The following is a 25,375-nucleotide window of genomic DNA, read 5'->3' as shown; positions in this document are numbered from 1 at the left end:
TCCATCCTAAAATTCACATGAAATCTCAAGGGACCCCAAATAGCCAAACAACCTTTATTTATTTTAATTTCTTTTAATAATAATTATTATTATTTTTTGAGATGGAGTCTCGCTCTGTCGCCCAGGCTGGAATGCAGTGACGTGATTTTGGCTCATTTTGCAACCTCTGCCTCCCAGGTTTGAGTGATTCTCCTGGCTCAGTCTCCCAAGCACCTGGGACAACAGGTGTACGTCACCACGCCCAGCTCTTCTTTTTTTTTTTTAGACAGAGTCTCGCTGTGTTGCCCAGGCTGGAGTACAGTGGCGCGATCTCGGCTCACTGCAACCTCCACCTGCTGGGTTCAAGCAACTCTCCTGCCTCAGTCTCCTGAGTAGCTGAGACTACAGGTGTGTGCCACTACGCCCAGCTAATTTTTATATTTTTAGTAGAGATGAGGTTTTACCATGTTGGTTGGCCAGGAAGGTTTCCATCTCTTTACCTCATGATCCACCCGCTTCAGCCTTCCAAAATGCTAGGATTACAGGTGTGAGCCACCGCACCTGGCTAATTTTTGTATTTTTAGTAGAGACAGGGTTTCACTGTGTTGACCAGACTGGTCTCAAACTCCTGACCTCATGTGATCCCCCCACCTCGGCCTCCCCAGGTGTTGGGATTACAGGTGTGAGCCACCGTGCCTGGCCCTAAACAACCTTTGAAAGGAACAAAGTTGGAGGACTCACATTTCCTGATTTCAAAACTTACTTCAAAGCTATAATAATCACGGCATTGTGATATTGGTATAAGGAAAGACATATGGACCAATGGAATAAAGTAGAGAACTCAGAAATAAACTCTCCCATATATGGTCAATTGATTTTCAACAAGGGTGCCAAAACTATTTAGAGGGGAAAGGACAGTCTTTTCAACAAATGGTGCTTGGAAAACTGAATATCCACATGCAAAAGAATGAAGTTGGACCCTTATCTTATACTATATGCAAAAATGAACTCCAAACAGACCAAAGACCTACACATAAGAGGGAAGGGAAAACTATAAAAATCTTAAAATAGGCCGGGCGCAGTGGCTCACACCTGTAATCCTAGCACTTTGGGAGGCCAAGGCGGGCAGATCACGAGGTCAGGAGATTGAGACCATCCTGGCTAACACAGTGAAACCCCATCTCTACTAAAAATACAAAAAATTAGCCTGGCGTGGTAGCGGGTGCCTGCAGTCTCAGCTACTCAGGAGGCTGAGGCAGGAGAATGGCATGAACCTGGGAGGCGGAACTTGCAGTGAGCCAAGATTGCACCACTACACTCCAGCCTGGGTAACAAGAGCAAGACTCCATCTCAAAAAAATATCTTAAAACAAAAAGTGGAAATCATGCCGTTGGATTTATTAGCAAAGATTTCTGAAACATGACACCAAACCCACAGGCAACAAAAGAAAAAATAGATAAATGGGACAATCCGAATTTAAAACTTTTGTGCATTAAAGGATACTATCAAGAGAGCAAAAAGAAAACAATAAAATAGGAGGGATTAATATTCAGAATATGTAAAGAACTCTTATAGCTTAACAACCAAAAGAAAAAAAAAACTACTCAGTTTAAAAATGGTACCAGGCATTGTGCCTCATGCCTGTAATCCTAGCACTTTGGGGGGTCAAGGCAAGAGGATCATTTGAGGCCAGGAGTTCAAGACCAGCCTGGGTAACATAGCAAGACCCCATCTCTACATAAATTTTTTTAAAAAAATTAACTAGGTGTGGTGGTGCATGCCTGAAGTCCCAGCTACTTAGGAGGCTGAGGTGGGAGGACTGCTTGAGACCAGGACTTCAAGATTGCAGTGAGCTATGATGCTGTGATTTGGCCACTGCACTCCATTCTAGGTGACAAAGTGAGATCCTGTCTCTTAAAAAAAGAGGTGGGGGGGGGCAAAAAAAATTGAATAGATATGTCTCCAAAGAAGATATACCATGGCCAAAAAGGACATGAAAAAGTGCTCAACATCAGTAGTCATTAGAGAAATACAAAACAAAACCACAGTGGGATAGCACTTCACAGCTGGTAAGCCAGGATCCCATCATTGAATTGGTGGTACCAATATTTGATCCTAGTTCTGTCTCTAAAGACTGGGCATTTGCGTGATATAGTCTCACCTGCTGGCAAAGCCTGAGCTTGGATCTGAAGTTAGTATCTTGGAGGAATTCTGAAACTGCCCCATCCTAACTCTCAGTTTGTGAAAGGATACCATCACCACTATTTTAATAAAAGTTTCATACAATCCACGCTTCTGCTCATACTCGGATAATAACATGGAAGACCTCTGTACAGGCTGGAAGTATCCTTGTTTTACTGGATGCAGTTATGGTGAAGTGACACTTGTTTTTGACATAACATACTAGATAGAACTCACACATCCAAACAAAAGCTATACTTTACAAGCAGTGACAGCACATTCCAAAAATATAGCTGTTGCTCAAAACATTTGTGCAACAGTCTTCTGTCTGCATTAAAAAGCCTCATTGTTTTATTTACTGCTCTTTTTACATTTTTTTACCTGTAGAAGATATATCCCTAACCTTTTCTCTTTATTCATCACACTTGGCACTTAAAGACTTTTGACCACCCAGCTGCCTCCAAGCCCCTGCTCTGAGAAAGCAACCCCACCTGCAAATAGTAAGAATCTGACTTCAGATGAATGCGATACACAGGCAGAGGACTGGGCAGGGGCTTGGAGGCTCTTGAGATTTGGAGAAATCTAACCAAAGTCAGTCCTCAGATGGCACCAGGCTGGCAGATACCGAAGCAGTATTTGATACTTGTCTACAAGGTGGGGAAAGTGGAGGAGGAGAGGAAGGGATGACAATGCATGTCAGCAATGGTTAAGAGCCAGATAGGCCCCAGAGATGCCCTACCCGCTCCTTGCCCTTTTCATGCATGTGGAAAAGAGAGTAAAAGTCATAAAGCCAGCAAGGAGCAGATCTGTGACTATCAGGGAAATCAGAGCCCCCTGAGGCAGGGCAGGCAGGGCTGGGAAGAATGGAGGTGGTGGTAGGCACCATCCGTTTAGTCTAGAGAAGAAAAGACTGAGGGCAGAGGCTCCAGGAAGGTTAAGGGGAGGACACAATGTAGCCACTGAGACAGCAGTGTCCTCTGTCACCCTATGGCTTATCCAGAGGCAGAATGAGCCCCAGGCGTGCTGGGAGCCTGCAGCGGTGAAATGGTGCCTGCCTCCTGCCCCCGCTCTTCCTGCAGCTGTCTCTGAACACCCCTCCTCTTCAAGGTGTCCACTCCCAGAAGAATGACTCACCACCTGGGTCACACACAGTAGGGGCATGTCTGCAGCCATAAATCCAGCAGCCTCCTCAGGAGGAGACTTATCCTGATGGAAGCAGCTCTGCCTGCGGGCGTGGGCTTGCTGCTCTTTTGAGCCAGGAATGGGAGAGGACAGCTGGCCAGGGGGTAGTCGTCTCTCCCCTTCACAGAACTCAAGCTGTGCCACAGACTCTCATGGAGAAGAAAGTACGGAGATTGCACTTTGGTAGGGCCACAAGGGATACAGTCTTGGGAGGCTTAATAGAGGAAATATTAAATCAATGAAACCTCATTTCCAAGTTCGGTTTAGCAGCAGAATCCATTAACCTTATATTCACCCTCTCCTTTCCTCTTATGATACTGGGGAAGGGTTCAAAGGCATGATAACTTATCCTCAGGGTCAGCGCATTCTATTCAATTACTGGGATGCGAGTTTTCAAGCTGAAAGATATATACTCATTTTGATTATAAAGAACCAACCCAAAAAGAATGCTTCTTTCTTTTCATTTTGCAGAAAATGCCACACAAACGCAACCATGGATATTTAGCTCTACTGAAACAGATGAGGAAAGTAAGGCTGACGAGGAGCTCAAATCAGTTCTGATTTTTCTCTTCATAAAATAATTTCCAGCTAATCAAGAGCAAAGTTGGATGTGATTGCCTCTGGAACTAAGGCCACTCAATGTGGGCTCCCTCACAGTCCTGTCCCCAGGCCAGAGGAAAGCAAAGTTCAGTCTCATTTATTTTGTCACCTAAATCGTCAAAACCTAAAATAAAACCTGGTGCAACAGCAGGAACAGAGTGCTCTAGGGAGCAGTGGGGCAAGTCATTCCCACCAGCCAGCCCTCTGGACGGATAATTGTAAAGTGCTGACCTCTCTGGTGATATGCTAATGGCCAAGGACTGGGCTGGGAAAGAGGCTGGGTAGGGCGGGCCAGGCTGGGCTGGGCTGGACTGGACAGGGCAGGGCAGGGCAGGCCTGAGCTCGGGTAATCAGATACAGCTCCCATTAAATCTTCAGTGCGAGAGCACCATAGCATCCTGATGCCGTTGCCATGGCATTTTCTCTCGCCTGGGGTAGAACCCAGGCCAGGATGCCCTGAAGCCTTGACACTGACAGCAGTGATAGTGCTGGCTCTGAGCATGGTTTTTCTGCCCACCCACCCTCCCATGCTCTCTGAAACCTAAGGCAGCCCTATTTGGAGGAGCCTCGCAATCCAGCGGCTTGGCTTTTTGGCTGCCGCTTTCTGCACTTTGATGTTAAATATAGTGACTTCAGAAGCAGCCAACACCAGAAGGCAAAAGAGGACTGGTTTTAGCATTTTGCATTCAGCAACATCCTTTTGGTGAGAATGGAGGAGAAAACAGCCAAATGATCTGCCTCCCCAACCATCAGGAGTGTTGGGGGCTGGGCTCGGTGGCTCGTGCCTGTAATCCCAGCACTTTGGGAGACTGAGGCTGGTGGATCACCTGAGGTCAGGAGTTCGAGACCAGTCTGGCCAACAGGCCGAAACCCATCGCTACTAAAAATACGAAAATTAGCGAGGCATGGTGGCACATGCCTGTAATCCCAGCTACTGAGGAGGCTGAGACAGGAGAATTGCTTGAACCCAGGAGGCAAACGTTGAAGTGAGCCGAGATCATGCCACTGCACTCCAGCCTGCACAATGGAGCAAGACTCTGTCTCAAATAACCATCATTGTCATCATCATCATCATCCCTGAATCCCACCCCATATTCAAAGTAGAACCTCTGGGGCATGAGGCTCAGGTATTGGTGCGCTCTAGAAGCTCCCCAGGTGGTTCTCATTTGCAGCCAGGGCTGAGATCCGCAGCGTCGAGGAAGGGATGCTAATTCGGTCATTCATCTGATGTAAATGCATTGCATTGCTGCCAAGTGCTGGGCACTAGGGACCCAGTGGAAGACAAGACAGACCTAGTCCCTGCCCTCCTAGAGCTCACAGCCCAGAGGGGGAAGGGAGTCAAGTGACCCTGGCTCTGGTCCTGGCTCTACCACTGAGGATCCTGAGCCCCGGGACCTTTCCCTTTGCTTCTGCAGGCCCCGGGTTTCCTGTCAAAGGAGACTACAGACCCAAATGATCTCTGATCCCTACCCTGCTACTCCCTTACCCAACAGTCCATTGACCTGTGTGTAATTTTTCTGTCTTTTTTGGTGGTGGTTTTTAAAATACACATAACATTAAATTTATCATTTTAACCATTAAACAAAAAGTTTTTTAAGAGACGGGGTCTTACTCTGTCGCCCAAGCTGGAATGCAGTGGCTCAGTCATATCTCACTGCAGCCTCAAACTCCTGGACTTAAGCAATCTTCCTGCCTCAGCCTCATTAGTAGTTAGTACCACAGGTACAAGCCAGTATACCCAGCTAATTTTTAAATTTTTCGTAGAAACAATGTCTTGCTATGTTGCCCAGGATGTTCTCAAATCCTGGATTCAAGTAACCCTCCTGCCTCAGCCTCCCAAAGTTCTGAGATTACAGATGTGAGCCATCTTGCCTGGCCCATTTTAACCATTTTAAAGTGTATAGTTCAGTGGCATTAAGTATGTTCGCATTGTGTGCAACCATCCACACCCATGTCCAGAACTCTTTCATTTTCCCCAAACTGAAATTCTGTGTTCATTAAACAATAACTCCTCATTCCCCTGGACCCCCCAACAGCCTCTGGCAACCACCATTCTGCTTTCTGTCTTTAAATTTGACTATTCTAAGTACCTGATATAAGTGGAATCATCTCATATTTGTCTTAGTGAATGGCTTATTTCACTTAGCACAAGGCCTTCAAGGTTCAGCCATTTTGTGCATGCAATAGAATTTCCTTCCTTTTTAAGGCTGAATAATATTCCATTTTATGTATACCCATTTGGCTTATCCATTCATTAGTTGATGGACACAGGCTGTTTACAAATCTTTTGACTGTTGTGACTATTGCTGCTATGAACATGACTCTGCAAATATCTCCTCAAGGCTCTGCTTTCAGTTCTTTTGGGTATATACTCAGAAGTGAAATTGCTAGATCATAGGGTAATTCTGTGTTTTGTTTGTTTGTTTGTTTTGTTTTTGAGATGGAGTCTTGCTCTGTCGCCCAGGCTGGAGTGCAGTGGCACGATCTCGGCTCACTGCAAACTCTGCCTCCCAGGTTCACGCCATTCTTCTGCCTCAGCCTCCCGAGTAGCTGGGACTACAGGTGTCCGCCACCAAGCCCGGCTAATTTTTTATACTTTTTTTAGTAGAGACTAGGTTTCACCATGTTAGCCAGGATGGTCTCGATCTTCTGACCTGGTGATCCATCCGTCTCGGTCTCCCAAAGTGCTGGGATTACAGGCATGAGCCACTGCACCTTGCCGGGTAATTCTGTGTTTTAACTACCATCCTGTTTTCCATAGCAGCTGTACTATTTTACATTCTCATCAAAAGTGTAACAGGGTTCCAATTTGTCTATATCCTTGCCAATACTTGTTATTTTCTACTTTTTTGATAGGAGCCATCCTAATGGGTGTGAGGTGATGTTTCATTGTGGTTTTGACTTGCACTTCCCTAATGCTTAGTGATGTTGAACCTCTTTTCATATACCTGTTAGCCATTGGTATATCTTCTTGGGAGAAATGTCGTTCAAATCCTTTCCCATTTTTGGAGAGTTGGAGAAATGTCATTCAAATCCTTTCCCATTTTTTAATTGGATAGTTTGAGGTTTTTTGTTGTTAAGTTACAGGAGTTACTTACATCTTCTGGATATTAACCCCTTATCATATATATAATTTTGCAAATATTTTCTTCCTCTGCAGGTTGCCTTTTCACTCTGTTGTGTCCTTTGATGCCTAGAAGTTTTTATTTTGATGTAGTTCAAAATGTTTCTTTTGTTGCCTGTGCTTTTGGTGTCATATCCATGAGATGATTGCCGAATCTAGTGTCATGAAGCTTTTTCACTATGTTTTCTTCTAGGCATTTTTTAGTTTGAGCTCACATTTATGTCTTTGATCCATTTGGAGTAAATTTTTGTATATGTTGTAAGATAAAGGGCCCAAGTTCATTCTTTTGCATGTGGCAATCCAATTTTCACAGCACCATTTGTTGAAAATACTGTGCTTTCCTCACTGAATGGTCAGAAAGTCATTTTGTGGATGAGATAAAATAATGTACATGAAGCACCCAACACCATACCTACAGTGGCTTGATAACTGATGGTCCTTTCTTTCTCCCCCTTATCTGAAATGTAGTTTTTAACTACAGCAATTGATTTTTAATAATCCCAATAGCAAATACCTGTATAGCGCTGTGTGCCAGGCTCTGTTCTAAGTGTTTCATGTGTATCAACCCATTTAATTTTCATAACATATATCAGGTAAGTACTGTTGTTTTCACTAGCTTTGGCACCTAGAAGTTAAGTAATTTACCCAAGACCACACAACTAGTAAGTAGTAGAGCCTGTATTTGAACCTAGTTTGGTAGGTAGTTTGGCTCCAGACTCTATGGGTTCATAAACCTAATATCCTCATGTTTGGGGTGATTTTTGATGGCTTAGGCCTGTCATAAGCTTTTCAGTCTAGAGTTTGGTGAATGAAGAACCTAGTTATAACTCCAGCCTTCAGGCCAGGACCTTTCCCGGGTGTTCTCTTGTGATAATAGCACTCCTAGAATGGCTCTGTTGGCTCAGCCCATCTGCTTGGGATGAGAATGTGGTGGTTCTGGTCTCTTCCCATTTCCTGCCAAGGCCCACTTATTCCAGGAGAAATGTAAACCCATTTTCTCTCTGATTTCACAGAAAAGGCAACAGATGGCTCCCTGCAAAGTGAGGATTGGACATTGAATATGGAGATCTGTGACATCATCAATGAGACGGAGGAAGGGTACGTGTGCCCCCCTCTCCTGGGAAGCCTCTCTCAGCTTTTAGGGGCCACTCAAAGCTTGTCAGGGCCTGAGGGTGGCAGGTTTTATTTTTTGTTTTGTGTTCTAGTCTGTTTGGTTTGGCATTGAATAAGCTGACACTCTGAATTATCTGTCCTTTTTGTCTTCATCCCTCCCCCACTTGCCCAGTGGCAGTGCTGGAGGTAGAACAGAGACACCTCTTTTAATCACCTGCTTTTAATCACAAGTAGAAATGAAGCTGCTTGATTATTTGGTTCCCAGTGGCCATTAGTCTCTGCAGCCCAGGTGTCACCTCTTCCCTCCCCTCCTTCCTGGCCTCTGCCTCTCCTTCACAGCCTGTCTCTGCCCTGGTTTGCCAGGATTCAAAAAGCACCACAGTGTCCATGGAGGGAGGTCCAGGGCATGGAGCAGACACAGCCGGGAGTGGGAAAGCAGCATGAGTGGACTTAGACCATGTTGCCCCTCCTGCATTCCTGCACTGCTGGATCCGTTCCTGTTGTTATTTCCTGTATCCTCTTTTGTTTTATAGCTGCACTCGATTTGTACTTCCTCCAAATTGGTCTGTATTTAGCCCGCTGTCCATACCACTAACGCTTACTTTACTGTAGCCATGCCCTCTTAAACCATTTTCAGAGTGGCAAGGAGAGCATCTGGGACTCAGGCATCCCTGGGCTGGCATCTCAGCACTGTCACTCTAGCCTTGCCATGTGTGAACTGGGGACCAGCCTCTCAAGCTTGGTCCTGTTTTCATGCAGCTAGTGTTTCTCGAATGACTACCTTGTGCCAGGCCTATTGTAAATACTGAGGACACAGAAGTGAACAAGATAGATTCCTTCCTGTTGGGGAGCTACCATTCTAGAGTAGTAGGGAGGCAGGCCATAAACAAGATAATTAAACATATAACCTGGTCAGGTGAGGACAAGACTGTGGAAGGGAGATGGGGAGAGAGGAGGCTGGGAATTAGTAATTTTAAATAGAGTGATCAAGAAAAGTCTTGGCTGGGTTGGGTGGCTCACATCTGTAATCCTAGCACTTTGGGAGGCCAAGGTGGGCTAGTCACTTGAGCCTAGGAATTCGAGACCAGCCTGGGGAACACGGTTGAATCTTGTATTTACAAAAAATACAAATGTTAGCCAGGCATGGTGGTGCATATCTGTAGTCTCAGCTACTTGGGAGGCTGAGGTGGGAGGATCACTTGAGCCCAGGAGGTCGAGGCTGCAGTAAGCCATGAGCATGCCACTGCACTCTAGTTTTGGTGACAGAGAAAAACCCTGTCTCAAAAAGAAAAGACAAAACAACAGAAAAGTCTCATTTAGCAGGTGATATTGAACAAAGACTTAAAGGAGATGAGGGAGTAGGGGGTGAGGATTATACAAGGGAAGAACTGTCAAGGCTAATGGAACAGCCAACCCAGAAGTCCTGGGACAAAGGGTATCTGATGTGTTTGAGAAATAGCAAGGTGGCTAATGGGCCCGGAGTGGAGTAGTCAAAGAAGAGGGTACCTGGAGAGGAAGTTAGTGACATACTGGGGATCCAGATAATGCAGGGCCATGTAGAACCAGAGTGACTCTGGCTTCAACCTTTTTGGAGATTCAAGCAGAGGAGTGGTATGGTCCCACTCTTATTGGAAAGAGGTCACTCAGTCTATTTGTTCAGAGTGGTCTGGCTGGGGGCAGGCCAAGGACAGATGCAGAAAACCCAGCGATGGCCTGGCATAGTGGCATACACCTGTAATCCCAGCACTGTACGAGGCTGAGGCAGGAAGATTGCTTACACCTAGGAGTTCAAGGCTGTGATGAACTAGGATGGTGTCACTGCATTCTAGTCTGAGGGACAGAGTAAGACTCTGTCTCTAAAAAGAAAAAGAAAAGAAGAAAGAAAACCCAGTGAGGAGGTTATCACAGTAATACTGGTGTGAGATGATGGTTAGAAGTGATGGGATTCTGAATGTGTTAGGAGGTAGAACCGATGGAATTGGCAGACATGGGAAAGGAATGAAGAGTCAAGGGAAATTGCAAGGTTCAGGGCCTGAACCGCCGTGGGATGGAGCTGCTGTTTCCTGAGGTGGAACAGGCTGGGGAGCAGAGATCAGGAGTAGATCTGTGCTGCCAGCCAAGCTCCTGGAAGATGTGACAGGGAACTGCACGGGGAACTTGAGTTGGGGGCAGTGGCCTGCACTGGATGAAAATGTGGGAGTCTTTGGTGAAAGGTGGCATATTTTCACCAGCTAAATATAGGTGATCAACTTGGTACCTGGCACACAGATGTGACTCACAGAGAGTTGTTAGGGACTACACATCTCTAATCCCATCATCACCGGGCTCAGAGTGGCTACCTTCCTCACATCCTCCTCACACACCACTCATTCACTTGTTTGTCCAGTCATCCAGCCATGTTTACTGACCCCCAGGGGTGGAGGTATAGCAGCTGCAGGATGCCAAGGTGAATGTTCCAGCCTGCCCTTGAAGGCTCACCTGGCAGGACTGGGAAGGGCTGTGGCCAAGGCCTGTCCCTGATACCATGGTCCCAGAGGGAAAGGTGGGTACAGATGCCTCATGGAGGGGCTGTCTTCCAGGATGGCAGGAGAAATGTGTCCCGTAGCCAAGGGTGACATCAAAAGGGCCAGTGTGTCAAGGGATACAAGTGGTCTAGGGTAGACAGGGTGATGTTGGGGGAGCGGGAGGGTCTGGAATCCAGCTGGAAAGGTAGTCAGGGTCAGGTGCCGCATTCTCTGGTGTCTGCGCGTTATCCTAGAGGTGGACCTCTGCTTCGGCCCCTTCCCTCCTGTCCCTTCCTGCTGCTGAACCAGCAAGTCGATCCCTTGCTAACAAGCCTTCAGGGCCTTCACGGGCACTTAGGGTAAAAACCCTAACCAGTACCCTCCTGAGGAGCCCCAGACCCCTTGGCAGATCTGCTTTGAGCTCTTCAACCCTGCTGATCTTTCAGCTCCTTGAATTTTCTGCATTCCTGGGCCCAGCTTGAAATTCTCTACAGATTTGAGCAATATACAAATATGTTGGCAACTCTTATCTTCTAGTGAGTTGCTCAAATATCTCTATGGCTTGAGGGCAGGAAGCCCAGGAACCCCAGGAGCTTCCTCATTCCGAAGGGGCCATGCCTTCTTTTTCAAATCCTCAATTCCCAGAAGGTTGGTCACACACATCTTCCTCTTCAAGTGGCTAAATCTCTTGTTGCTACCTTTTTGACTGAGAGCACCTCAGTGATTCCTGAGAATGTTTTCTCCTTGCTTCTGCTGTGAGGTGTCTCAAAATCTCTTCCTAGCCGGGTGCAGTGGCTCATGCCTGTAGTCCCAGCCAATTAGGAGGTTGAGGCGGGAGGATTGCTTGAGCCCAGGTGTTTGAGACCAGCCTAGGAAATGTGGTGAGACCCCATATCTTAAAAAAAAAAATCTCTTCCTAAGTGGAAGAAACTCCCACAAGTTGGACTGACAGTAGGGCGCCCCACCCACCCCTTTGTGCCCTCCCTGAAGGGCCTCTGACCTGCTGTCCCTTCTGTTCTCGTCACCTCTCTCGCTAAGTAGAGCCCGTCGTTCACTGGATCTCTCAGTTTGAATCTCATTTCCCTAACCCCCTTCCCTCCTGATTTGGACAAGTCCTCTGTTGTATGATTTCATAACCTGTGTTGTACTGATGCTCATCACAGTTTAAACTTAGAGTTCTGTGGGACGGTTGTTAGTGTCTGTCTTGCCCTACAACCCCCACAAGGCTGTGAGCTCCATGAAGACAGGATTTCCATCTGTTTTACTTACCATTTTGTCCCTAGCACCTAGCACAATGCATTTGATTAGCTGTTAATAAATATTTGTTAAATAAGTGAATAAATGAGTGAAGTCTCTAAGGCACTCACAGTCTGATGAGGAATACAGGCATATAAACATAAGCATAACACAGCATAACAAGTGCTGGGTGGGGGGCAGGGAGAGAGAGAAAAGCTATGTATAGCTACAGAGACTAGTGCAGTGGCAATGGTCAGCTTTGGGACTTTTGGCAGCAAAGCCTTCTTGGAGGAAGTGACACCAGACTGGAGTCTTACAGAGTGCCAGGTTATCAGCCAGATGAGGCAGGTGGATAAAGGGGAGGAAGGTGGACACCCCAGGCTGGAGCAGTCCTAGGTCACCACTCGCTTATTGTGCTATCCTGTGTGAGTTACTTCATCTCCCTGTGTCTGTGTCCCATTTCCTCATTTATAAAATGGGGTTGCCAATAATACCTATCTCATAGGGTTGTTACGAGAATTAAAGGACTAAATATATATGAAGTATCTGGCTACCTAACTGTATCTTCATATCCATACTATATATATGGATTTACTATTTCCCTTTAAAGATTTCCATTGCCCTTGACTTTTGTCATCAGTTTCATTTGGGTGTCAGTTATCTGCCCAGTCTTGGTGATGATCTCTGTGGATTCACTGCCCTTACCCTCTCTGCCATCTCTGAGCACTTGCCATGTGCCAGGCCCTGTGTCCAGCCCTGCAGTGCCTCATCACAAGCAGCACCCCCTCCCTCCAACAGTTCTATATGGTAGTGACAGCCTGTTTCAGTGTTAAGGAAACTGAGGCTGAGTAGTTTGGTTACTTGCCAAAGGCCTTGCAGCACAGCTTGGAAGGGCACATGCAGGATCCAAGCACAGGCTCACCTGGCCGCAGCCACTGAAGTGCTGCCTATACTTCTTGTATTTGTACAATGCTTTACCAATGGGAGGCTGTGGCCCTGGTGGGTGCAGATTGGTAAACTGCCCCAAAGGCCTCTCCTTGGACTTTCCCTAATGTCCAGAACTGAAATCACCATCGGCCTGAGGAATGCAGATGCCTAAGGCCTTGTGTGACAGTCCTTCAGGCGTTAACCAGGAGTGGCTGACTGAATAACCTACCTGAGACTCTTCTTATTTATTTATTTTTGAGATGGAGTTTTGCTCTTGTTGCCCAGGCTGGAGTGCAATGGTGCGATCTCAGCTCACCACAGCCACTGCCTCCCAGACTTAAGCAATTCTCCTGCCTCAGCCTCCTGAGTAGCTGGGATTATAGGTGTGCACCACCACGCCCGGCTAATTTTGTATTTTTAGTAGAGACAGGGTTTCACCATGTTGGCCAGGCTGGTCTTGAACTCCTGACCTCAGGAAATCCGCCTGCCTTGGCCTCCCAAAGTGCTGGGATTACAGGCATGAGCCGCAGCACCCAGCTGGGACTGTTTTAGACTCTGTTTTCCAGGCCTCACCCCAGATCTACCCAGTGAAGTCACAGCTTGCGGATTTGGGAATTGCACTCCAGGTGACTCGGATGTGCAGCTGTCATGAGGACCGCCTGACCTGGGTCGTTTTCATGGCCATCTCTGGACCCTCCTCAGCTCATAGAATCTTTGTCTGTGTTCTACCTTCTAAGCTGGAGAGGGCACAGAGGAGAAACTGAAGACATGCAATAGAGCAAGATAATAATGGGGAGGGGGTATTCCGGGTGATGGCAGAGGGGTAGCCGTGTCCTCCTTGGGGGTGATGAGGAGAAAACTTTTCCAGAGAGTAGTTCTAAAGCTGAAGGACATTATAAAGGCTGTGGCTGGAGGGGTGACAGGAGGCTTGTTTGGGGATCAGGGAAGAGTTCTTTTAAGTCTAGGGTCCAGGGAGACTTTGAGGAGCCTGATCATGGCCCAGAGGCCAGATCACAAGGCTGTGAGCACTGCATGAGGAGCCTGACCTTTCCCAAGAAAGCTGCTAGGGCTTGGTGCCATCTCAACACAGGCCACTGATTCTTCCTGATCCTTTCTTTCTGCTCCCTCTTGGCTCTTGACACACGCTTCTGTCTCTTCTCCTGGTTTCCAGCTCCACACTATCTAATCTGCTGCAGCTTCTTGAAACTTTGTGATTCCTTTGACATGACTTTGATCCTCCTCTCTGAAGCTTCTCCCCCCGGGAGAGAGATAAATACTTGCTTTTGTGCTCACCCATCACTCTCAGCCAGTACTTCCCAGAGCCTGTGGATGAATTTTCATTTTAAACCTCGTCCAGGAACCTGCTGACTGTCTGATTTCCCACCCTGTGGCCCCCACACCAGGAGAGCCCTGAGTGTGCTGGTCCTCGGCCAGCCAGAAGTGATTGCAGCCCTGAGGCGCTCTTCCTATTTTCCTGTTCCATGGAAGTTCAAGAGGACAGAAGAGAGATAGGACTGAGGGTTGTGGCAGCTGTGGGTCAGGGACAGCGGTGGTTTGGCAGAGCCTTGGAGAGAGGATATCAGTCCATGCTCTTGGCCAGTAGCCACAGAATTTCATCAGCTCTCAGGCCACAAACAGCCCTCAAAGCAGAGAGCCGGTTAAGTCCCGTATTTGCAGAAATCAGCATCCCCTTTTGGAAATGGCAGCCATACTGCAGACATAGTTGGCCTTGGGCCCAGTCCCCATGGAGCCTTGTGTCTGTCTCATCAGCCCTTTGACCCAGGGGCCAAGAATTCCTGCAGGGCAGCCATATGTCAAGCTGGGAAGGGGAAACAGGTGATTCAGGGTGTTTTAAAATTTTCTTTCAGAAGCCTTGCTCCTTTCACTTTCTTTCTTTCTTTTTTTTTTTTTTTTTGAGATGGAGTCTCACTCTGTCACCCAGGCTGGAGTGCAGTGGCATGATCTTGGCTCACTGCTACCTCCACCTCTCAGGTTCAAGTGATTCTCTTGCCTCAGCCTCTAGAGTAGCTGGGACTACAGGCACACACCACCATGCCCAGCTAATTTTTTTGTATTTTTAGTAGAGACAGGTTTTCACCATGTTGGCCAGGCTGGTCTTGAACTACTGACCTCAAGTGATCTACCCACCTCGGCCTCCCAAAGTGCTGGGATTACAGGAATGAGCCACAGTGCTGGGCACACTTTCTCTTTTTTATTTTTCTGGAGATGGAGTTTCGCTCTTATCACCAGGCTGGAGTACAATGGCATGATCTCAGCTCACTGCAGCCTCCGTCTCCCAGGTTCAAGTGATTCTCCTGCCTCAGCCTCCCAAGTAGCTGGGATTACAGGCAGCTGCCACCACACCCAGCTAATTTTTGTATTTTTTAGTAGAAGCAGGGTTTCACCATGTTGGCCAGGCTGGTCTTGAACTCCTGTCCTCAGGTGATCCACCCGCCTTGGCCTCCCAAAATGCTGGGATTACAGGCGTGAGCCACTGCGCCCGGCCCAGTTTCTCTTAAATTAAGCTGATTAGCAGAACGTCAACCCTTTCCCCTCCTCGACTTCCTCATACACATTTGAAGGGGCCTTTTCATTTGGTAAATAGAGTATAAACGTTTTAAAACTGTAGGAATAGGAGATCCCTGACTTACAAACATTCAAGCTGGGAAAGACCAGTATATTGACACATAGATCAGTGGAAGGCTGGAACCCACGTGTGATAGCAAAGGGCTGGCCCACAGCCGGACTAGGGGCTCTTCAGAGCATAGGGTAATGGGTCTGCATAGGGGCTTTGTGCCAGGGGCAGCTCCTAGGCCCACAGCTTTGTTGAATCCTGAGTTAGAATAAATTAAATTACATGTTAGACACCAGACCTACACGTAATATGTATACTTAGAGGGCTGGCTGGGAATCCTAACTCTAAGGTATAACAGTAATTAAGGAAGAACTCACTCCAACTTCCAAACAACTCCACTCCAACTTTTGGACATGGCCCATTTGTGAACTGAGTACTGTCTATAATTCTACAAGATTTTCTCTGGGAATCCACCTCAGATCTGTCACCTAAAAACACAAAACTTGTTGGGTTTTAGGGAGACTCACTTAAACTTTCTCTGGGAAAAGGAGTTCCATGGACTTCAGGAAGAGCCGGGCATCCAGGGCTCACAAGTACCTGGCACTCTCTCTATCTCTCTTATGGTTTCTCTGGAAAAACTCTCTTCTGTGTACCCACACACCAGTGGGTTAGTTATGGTTTTGAATAAGTAATACTTGCGTGTGATACAGAATTCAAAAGGTCCGCAAAAAGGCAGTCCAGGGAAAAACCTTCCTCCCTCTTTTGTTCCCTTCCTTAGGGGCAGCCCCAGTTACCAGGTTGTTTTAGCTCCTTCTAGAGAGTCTCTTCCTTACGCTGGCATGTGTGCTATGTACGTTTGCTTTCCTTCTATAACTCAACTAATAGCAAGCTTTGTACACTGTTATGCAAAGAACTTTATGCACATGTCTTTGAGTTTGGTCCATATTGGTACATGAGTTTCTTTATTCCTTTTTTGCAGCTGCATAGTATTCCATTGTGTCAATGGTTTTATTTAACCTGTTGTGTATTGATGGACATTCAGTTTGTTCCCAGTCTTTTACATTTACAAACATGCTGCAGCCAGCGAATAGTCTTGCATATATGCTAGTTCACATATCTATAGGATCGTGTCCTCAAGTGAGATTGTAAGTATCTTTATATGTCTGTTCTTTTTTCCAGGCCAAAGGATGCCATTCGAGCCCTGAAGAAGCGACTCAATGGGAACCGGAACTACAGAGAGGTGATGCTGGCATTAACAGTGAGTGCTATTCTCCTTGGGGAGGGAAGTCATCTGGGGAACTCCTTGCTCCTGGCCTTGCCCCCCTCACAGGGCCTTCCCTCTGCCCACTCAGCACAACCTCTGAATGGCTTGGTGCCTGGACCACTGGAGTCCAGCAAAGCCTTCTGGTATTACCTTTGGGTTTTCCTGTCCTCTGAAACAGGGAGTAGTGAGCTTCAGTTTGGTATATGTATACCAGGAGAAGATAAGGTATGTGCAGTGCTGTCAGGTACAGAAGACCAGAGCAGAGGAGCTAAAGGTTTTGGGTGGGTCCCTTTTCTGCCACCAGCCTGCTCTGAGACTGAGACCAACTCCTTCTCTAGATATCAGTTTCCTCTTTATAAAAATGTTGGCCAGGGGCGATGGGTCACGCCTGTAATCCCAGCACTTTGGGAGGCCAAAGCAAGACGATCACAAGGTCAGGAGTTCAAGACCAGCCTGGCCAACATAGTGAAACTCCGTCTCTACTAAAACTACAAAAATTAGCCAGGCATGGTGGTGCGTTCCTGTAGTCCCACCTTCTCGGGAGTCTGAGACAGGAGAATCGCTTGAATCCAGGAGGTGGAGGTTGCAGTGAGCTGAGATTGCACCACTGCACTCCAGCTTGGGCAACAGAGTGAGACTATGTCTTAAAAAAAAAAAAAAAAAAGGTCCACCTATTGAGTACCTGTCCCTGCCCCTGCCTGGGACTGTGCTGAGCTTTTTGGACATTAATGAAGATGTTTACAACCACCATTCAAAAGAGATTTCACTATCTCCCTCATACAGATGAGGAAACTGAGGCTCAGAGAGGTCTGGAGGTTTACTCAGCCTTCACAGCTAGTGAGGTACCGAGCTATGGATTGCCATCATAAAGTGGTCTTTCGCATGGGGTAAAAACTGAAAATAGCTACAAAGACTCTTGAAAAAGTCAGCCAAGTGATTTTTTTCAGGAAGGAACAGACCAGATTTTTGCCCTTACCAAAGCTGTCAGAGAATTTAAAGATGACTTCAGGTGTTATTTCTGTCTTGAGAACTAACAGTTTTTCAGATGTGGCAAAATCTGGGCCACAGTGAGTTCTTAAAATAGAAACTGTAACAGGTCACCAGGTCGACTTCTCTGGGGCTTTGAAATAGTAGGTTATTTTTCCAAAACAACTATGTTTCCTTTTAAAGCAGAGAACCTGTTTAGATTTTTTGCCCAAGCGAAACTCCAAAACTTATTAAAAGAGTTCTGCCAGGGAATTGGGATTTGAATAATAAAGGAGAAAAGACTGTTTGAGAAATAGGGAATTGAAGCTTTTATTTATTTATTTTCTCAGAATTTGAGCCACAGCATCCACTAAACCAGGAGTGATGCCCAAAACGAATGGCTTTCAATAACTCATATCACCAGGGAATTAGCTCTAATATGTCAGGGCATTTTACTGCTATCTAAAACTTCTCCATTTATACACCCAACTTCATGGTAATCGTGTTGGATGAAAATTTTTCTAAAGTGAACTCTGCGTTTACTTGCCTTCCTCTAGCAGGGCATGATGGACACTGCTTGACACTTTGACCTTTCCTGTGGGTTAGGTCTTCACTACAAACCCAGCCATGCCTTTGGGAGGCCTGTGAAATGCACAGGGCTGCTGTCCGAGGCCCCATCCTAGCACACTTTGCATGGTCTCGTGTCTGCTGATAGGGCTTCACTTACTCTGTTAGTCTCTTTCAGTCCTCCTGTTTCCTCTGGCCCTTTCCTGACTTCATATCTGTACCCACCAAGATTGTTAATATTTACCCAAAATAAGTTAGTAAGAAGCCCTAAGGGGCTCTCTGCTTGTGTCTTCGTTTGTGGACTTAAACATCATTTCTGATTGCTTAGAGGCCCCTTTTGCTTTCTCTATGGCTTTGGGCTTCATTCTGGAAAATTACCACTGTATGTTTCATGCCTTTCAACCCATAGGGACAAATCTGCAAGGGTCCTATTTGGCAGGGTGGCCTAAAGTGGCTCTTGCCAGCCCAGGGAGGATCTCCTGTATCTCCTGCTTAGATAGGCTTTGGGGCTGCTCTGTGACACGTGCATCTCTGTCCAGGGCACTTCCAAGGCCAGGCTGAAACACACTGACCTTGAGGACTGCTGTGCAGGAGAAACTAAGCATGTATTTCCCTAAAGGCAGGCAGTGGTTCCTGCCCACTGCTGCTCTGAGAGTGGAGTGGAGCCCCAGGCTGCCCCACTCCTCAGACCTATGCCTCTTTTTCCAATTCTCTTTCCTACTCACAATTGCAGCCTCGCCTTTCCCACCTGCTTCTCACAAAATAAAGCATACTTCTTCCCATCTGCCTTGACCCCAACACCCCACTGCCTGAGTTGGGAGGAAGGTTTTAGAGAATCCTAGAGAGAAGGGTGCCTGTAAGGCCCTTGAGGGCAGAAAGAACCCCTCTAGTTCATCTCAGTGCCCCCATGGATCACTGCGAGAGAGTGAATGCCAGTTACCTCATGGTTACCAGAATCAGGCACAAGCAGAGACTCAGAAAGGAAAATGCCTCCTTGGCTCAGTAAAACCTATGGTTGCTCAGGGGCCCTGAGGGTGCTAACCTCCAGAGTCTTCCTTGGCAAGCCCACAGGAACCCGGGGCCTCCTAAGGTGCAGCCAGCAGCGAGGCAAGGAACAACTCTGGCTGGCTGCGGAGCTGCCTGGCATGGGATTCCCAGCTTTGGCCTCCTAGGTTAAGTTACATGGTACCTCTGATCCTCCGCTTCCTCATCTCTAAAATGGGATGGTTCCCTCCTTACAGGGTTATTTCAAGGACCAAATGAGGGAACAGTAAATCTAACACGTGTTGCTTGTCATGTGAGGCACTCTCAGCTGATGTGGCTGCTTGGAGGAAAGCTGTGAGGGAGGGATGGCCCTGTGGCCTCAAGGTGGGTAAGGAGACTGGGGCTCCAGAGAAGGCTGATCACAGCTCCTGTGCTCCTTCTGGCACTGACTGACAATTTGTACCTAGATCAATGTCTTCATCTTTCTAAACTGCTTAACTCTAAAACATGGGATATTAAGGTCCACTTAAGGAGAAGTGATTAGTTGTGAGAATTGGATAACATTCCATATGTTATGGAAGGATCTCTCATAGTGCCTGGCATATAGTCGCATTCAGTCAGTGTTCCAGTTATGGACCTTTCTTTACAGCTGTGATTTGTCCAGGTAAAGCCCAATTGCTTGGACCCAGCCCTGTGGGATGGCTATGGAAGTTAACCAGTGGTCGGATTAGTTTGAGCAAATGAGAGTAATTGAGGTAGTCAGAAATGTTCCCTGTTGCTGGTGACATCGTTTTGAGGAGGCATTCCCCAGTTAGCAGACTGTGGCACTGGGGGCTGGTGGCATGGGAAGAGCCAGGTAATCCTATGGATTGGTTTACAGAGTGCTGGGAAGTTCAGAGAGCTCCTCCCAGTTAGTACCTCCGAATTCCAAGAGGCTACACACCTGTCCTATGGGAGGATAAGAGGCCATCCTCTTCCTCGTGTGTACAGCAGCCTTCTGAATAGTAATCATGTAATCATGGTCATCAGTTATTGGGCACCTCCCCTATACAGGATGCTTTGCTAGGTGCATTATTTTATGTATGTATGTATGTATGTTTTTGAGATAGAGTTTTGTTCTGTTTCCTGAGCTGGAGTGCAATGGCACGATCTCGGCTCACTGCAACCTCTGCCTCCCAGGTTCAAGCGATTCTCCTGCCTCAACCTCCCAAGTAGCTGGGATTGGTGGCACGTGCCACCAAGCCTGGGTAGTTTTTGTATTTGTAGTAGAGGCAGGGCTTTGCCATGTTGACCAGGCTGGTCTTGAACTCCTGACCTCAGGTGATCTGCCCACCTTGGCCTCTGAAAGTGCTGGGATTACAGGCATGAGCCACTACGCCTGGCTTATGCTTTAAATGTATTCTTGCTAATCTTTCCAACTGTCTTGCAAAGGAGAGCTCATCATCTGTGCTTTACAGATGAGGATGCTGAGGCTCAGAAAGGTCTGTCCTGGGCCATTCAGGGAGAAAGTGGTAGAGCTGAGATTCGAGCCCTCACTGACCATCTGGCCATAACCAGTATGCTGGCTTTTCTGAGCAGCTAAAGCCTGTGTCACTCATTTTCCCAGATAAGGGAGGAGCAGGCAGGGTCTGAATCGAACATGGACATTAAAGTCACCTGGCAGCTGAGGTTCATAAACCATTTGTCAAGAGTGGAAAATCCTTTGTCATTGCCAATTTTGGTTACAGAAGCAGGGTTGAGTGGGGGATGTGTGTGCGCATTTGCTTTCTCACATATAAGGGCCAGTAACTCATGAAGCAATTCAAGCTGTCATAGCAGCCTCGTCTTGTGACAGAGCCCATGTCCCATTGGCTAATGCCTCATACCCAGAGGCCCAGAGAGAGGAGTTAAAATGCTAATTTTCAGGGACCGCTCAGTCATTTTGATCCCATTAAAACACTAGCATCCTTCTCATGCAAAACTGGTGCCTCAATTACCAACTAATTGCCTGATTATTGTGCAGGGACAGGAGACTTCCGTCAGTAAGGGGCTGCTGTCATCCCTGGAGAATGGAGTGTGGGAATGCGTGTGCCATGCAGGTTTGGCTGTGGAGGAGACGTGTCAGAAAGCTGATCTAGGAGCAAGACAGAGGGGGTGGTGGAAACTCAGCTGCGCTCCTCAGTTCCCAGTGTCTTCTCCAGCTCCCACTGGGGTGACCCGTCTCCTTCCCTCCCCACATCAGGTGCTGGAGACATGTGTGAAGAACTGTGGCCACCGCTTCCACATCCTTGTGGCCAACCGAGATTTCATCGACAGTGTTCTGGTGAAAATTATCTCTCCCAAGAACAACCCTCCCACCATTGTACAGGACAAAGTGCTTGCTCTGATCCAGGTAGGTTGGACCCCTTGCCCAATTTGTTGGGACACAGTAAGATGAAATCTCTTATTTATGAGTCCTCATGCTCTCCCACCATTTGGAGGAAAAAAAATGGAGGCTTCTACATTTAAATATTTGGTGCAAAATACTTTAAAAAAATTATCATCCCACTGGAATTAAATTCTAATTGATGGCTCTCCAGCCAGTTGACAGAGTCTTCATGAAGCTTTCTGGGTGCCGTCCCTCTGCTGCCCACAAAGTCAGGTAGGGTAGCCTCAACAGGCCTCTGAGAAAATGTGGAGTAGGAAGAAACATGTTGGAGCTACATGTGGGTTTGGTGAGGTCACAGGGCAGGGGCCAACTCTGGGTCAGGCACAGCAAGGTGGGGGACTGGGGATGGTTTTAAGGGATGTTTCACTGAGGAGATGACATTTCTGTTGGACCCTGAAGAATGATGGGGAGTTTGGTGGAAAAGTCAGTGTGAGAGACATCACAGGCAGGGAGAATAGCATGTGCAAAGGCCCAGATGCATCAAAGAGAGCAGCTGGCATATTTGGGTTGTATTTGTTATCACTTGCTCTGTTACGAAATTACCTCAAAATGTAGCTTCAAACAGAAAATGTTCATTATCTCTTAGTTTCTGTGGGCCAGGAATTCAGGAGCAGCTGGCTGGGCAATTCTGGCTTGGAGTCTCTCTTGAAGTTGCGTTGTCTGAAGGCTCGACTATAGCTGGAGGTTTCACTTCCACCGTGGTGCACCCACATGGCTGTTGGCAGGAAGCCTCAGTTCCTTGATGACTATTGTCAAGAGACCTGAGTTTATCACCATGTGGACATCAAGATTAGGTCTTGATGACCTAGCCTTGGAAGTCACATACCATCTTTTCTGTTATGTTCTATTTGTTAGAAGGGAGTCACCAGGCCTAGCCTAAGAGTAGGGGAAATAAACTCCATCTCTTGAAGAAAAGAGGATCAAGGAATTTGTGGACATGTTGTAAAGACCACTATGTGGGGAAGGCAGTGTAATGAAGAATGTTGGGGGCAGGGCTTGGGGCGGGGGAGCAGGCAGGAGATGGGGCCAGAAGGATGCCCAGAGGCCGGTGGCCATCATGCTGAGGAGCCGTGCTTGGTCCTGTAGGCCAATCGAAGCCATGGAAGCCATCGAAGCCATGGAAGCCTGGAAGCCATCGAAGGGCTCTGTGCTGGGGTGTATGCAGACCTGGGTTTTAGACAGAGCACGTGGTGACAGGGCAGAAAGCACGTAAGTCAACAGGCACATCCAGCCTGAGTGATTAGTGCCGTGGCAGAGGCAAGACAAGGGCCTGCGGGAGCCAAGAGGAGAGACCAACCCAGGACTGGGCGTGGAGCTCCAGCAAGGCCACAGGGAGGCAGCCAGGCAGAGGCAGCGGAGAATTCAGGAAGTGGAGTACCAGGGCAGTCCGGGCTCTCAGATGGGTCAGGTGTGCAGCTGGAGAGGAGCCTCTGTCCATTCCCTGTGCTCACTTCCCTCTGCCTGAAATGTCCTTCCCCAGCTTTCAGAGCAGTGACTCCTCCTCATTCACATGTGCCTCGGAGGCCTCTGACTGGTTTTAAGCACACACCCTCTCTGTCTCACATCGTCCTTTTTTGTGGTCTTCAAGACTAGCTTTGCTAACATTTCTTTTGTCTGCCTCACTCTTCTTTCCCTAAGAACCCAGGTACATCGTGTCCCCAGGGTCTAGAGCAGTGTAATGTGTAGAGCGGGTGTTCAGTATTTCTTTTTTTTTTTTTTTTTTTTTTTTTTTTGAGACGGAGTCTTGCTCTGTCACTCAGGCTGGAGTGCAGTGGCCGGATCTCAGCTCACTGCAAGCTCCACCTCCCGGGTTCACGCCATTCTCCTGCCTCAGCCTCCCGAGTAGCTGGGACTACAGGCGCCCGCCACCTCGCCCAGCTAGCTTTTTGTATTTTTCAGTAGAGACGGGGTTTCACCGTGTTAGCCAAGATGGTCTCAAACTCCTGACCTGGTGATCCGCCCGTCTCGGCCTCCCAAAGTGCTGGGATTACAGGCTTGAGCCACCGCGCCCGGCATCAGTATTTCTTTATAATGAATGAGTGAATGTAGTTAATTCTGAGGAGCTCTGGGAGGCCTTCCCATGTTTCCCCTAGGGTTGTCCCTCGCCCCCATTCTGCCCACCCAACATCCTTCTTTCTCTCTCTCTCTCTGACACACACACACACACACACACACACATGCGTGTGCGCGCATGTGCACACGTGCATGTACTTTACCTTCCCCATATACCCCACCCTACCACAGCCCTTCCTTCTGGGGCTGCACTCCCCTACCTCAACACCTCCAGGAATTCATGTTAGGAAAACAAATTGTGGCCTGTCTGGGCCCAGCGGGGTGGCCGGCCCACCCCATGGCAAGCACAGCTATCACAAGGGGTGTAGACTACACTGCCCCTGCTGACTGTGTAGGGACCATGGCTGAGGGCAGACACAGCCTTCTTCACTGACTGTGGCCCACGCCTCTACCCCGAGGATGCCTGTCCTTGCACACCCTGCCCTCACCTCCAAGCTTTCCATTCAGGATCACCCCTCCACACATTCCAGCTCCTCCCAGCTTTCACCCACCCCTGCTGCTAACCTCAGACAGGTGTAGTAATTTATGTGGGCATCTACCACCTTATCTGTAAAATGGAACTTGGGGTTCTTGCCTGTCTGCTCTCAACCCTGAGCCCATGAGATCAGCCCATGGTGTGACGTGACCAGCACCATGTTCTGAGGCCTCCCCCTGCTGGCCTGGCAGTAGCAGTGTGTGCTGGCCACAGGGACCTGAGCAGAATGGGGCCTTGAGATGCCTTGCAAGTTTCTACCTGACTGGACACAGTTTCCTGATCCAGCTGTGAAAAGCATGGGCTTCAGATAAGGGTGCTACTCCTAGATGGGGGTTGATAACCCAGCTGGAGAGTGTTCTTCCTCTCCGGATTTGCAGTGTTCCTGAAGAGCTCTCGCCTTTGGTAACGGCTGCCCAGCAGAGGACAGCAGGCAGCATTCAGCTGTGGGTGGCTTGGCTTCTGTAACAGGGGGAACCAATAGGATAAACAGAATCCCTAGCCGTTTCTTTTTTTTAACTTTTAATTGAATTATATATACAGGAAATCACACATAAAAGTGTGTACAACTTGATAAATTTTCACAAACTGAACATGTAACCAGCCCCTGCATCTGGAAACAGAATATGACCACACCCAAAACCTCCCACCTTCCGGATGACCACTTGCCTGAGCTCTCACAGCATAGACGAGTCTTCTCTGTTCCTGAACTTCGTCCAGAGTGCTCTGTTGCCTCTGCTGTGTTTGTGGGTGTCACACACATTATTGCCTGTGATTCTAGGTCTTTTGTTCCCATTGCTGTACCAAGTCCTATTGTGTGAACACGCTGCAGTTTATTTACCCCTCCCACTGTTAATGGGGACTTGGTGTTTGCAGTGTGGGGCTACTGTGAAAAACGCTGCTATGAGCATCTAGCACTTGACTTTTGTTGAGCATATATATTCCTTTTTAATGGGAATATATTAAGTTGAATATGTGAAAGTGCCATCTTTGTTGGTCAAAAATGGCCAAATATTAGCAATTTCACATGTATCCACCTCATACTGAGGTATGAGGTTGCTGGGTGGTGAGGAATGGCCTCCGTGGGACTCTTGGGTGTTCTCGGTCACCAGCACCCAAGAGTGTTAGTTGCTTCGCATCCTCGCCCACACACCCTGTTTTCAATCTTCTTCATTAGAGCATGGAGTAGTATTGCATTGGGTCAACCTTTTTTTAGCCCCC

At 47.6% G+C, this 25,375-nt stretch overlaps 1 protein-coding gene across 10 annotated transcripts in view; it reads left to right on the top strand.

Annotated features, from left to right (window-relative positions):
• TOM1L2 (target of myb1 like 2 membrane trafficking protein) overlaps window positions 1-25,375 on the top strand; it is a 130,645-nt gene that overhangs the window by 58,565 nt on the left and 46,705 nt on the right. For 9 of the 10 annotated variants that reach the window (XR_002726271.2, XM_023191725.2, XM_023191724.2 and 6 more), the window contains exons 2-4: window positions 8,080-8,164; window positions 16,601-16,679; window positions 21,424-21,573. Coding sequence is in view for 8 of the 10 variants with exons in the window: in XM_023191725.2 (XP_023047493.1) it covers window positions 8,080-8,164; window positions 16,601-16,679; window positions 21,424-21,573 (314 nt within the window). In the remaining 2 variants the exon portion in view is untranslated. The remainder of the gene's footprint in view (window positions 1-8,079; window positions 8,165-16,600; window positions 16,680-21,423; window positions 21,574-25,375) is intronic. The other variant, XR_002726272.2, reaches the window with a different exon arrangement.

The sequence above is a fragment of the Piliocolobus tephrosceles genome, chromosome 16 (genome assembly GCF_002776525.5).
Source record: "Piliocolobus tephrosceles isolate RC106 chromosome 16, ASM277652v3, whole genome shotgun sequence".
Classification (NCBI taxonomy): Eukaryota; Metazoa; Chordata; class Mammalia; order Primates; family Cercopithecidae; genus Piliocolobus; species Piliocolobus tephrosceles.
This window is presented reverse-complemented; position numbering and strand designations above follow the sequence as displayed.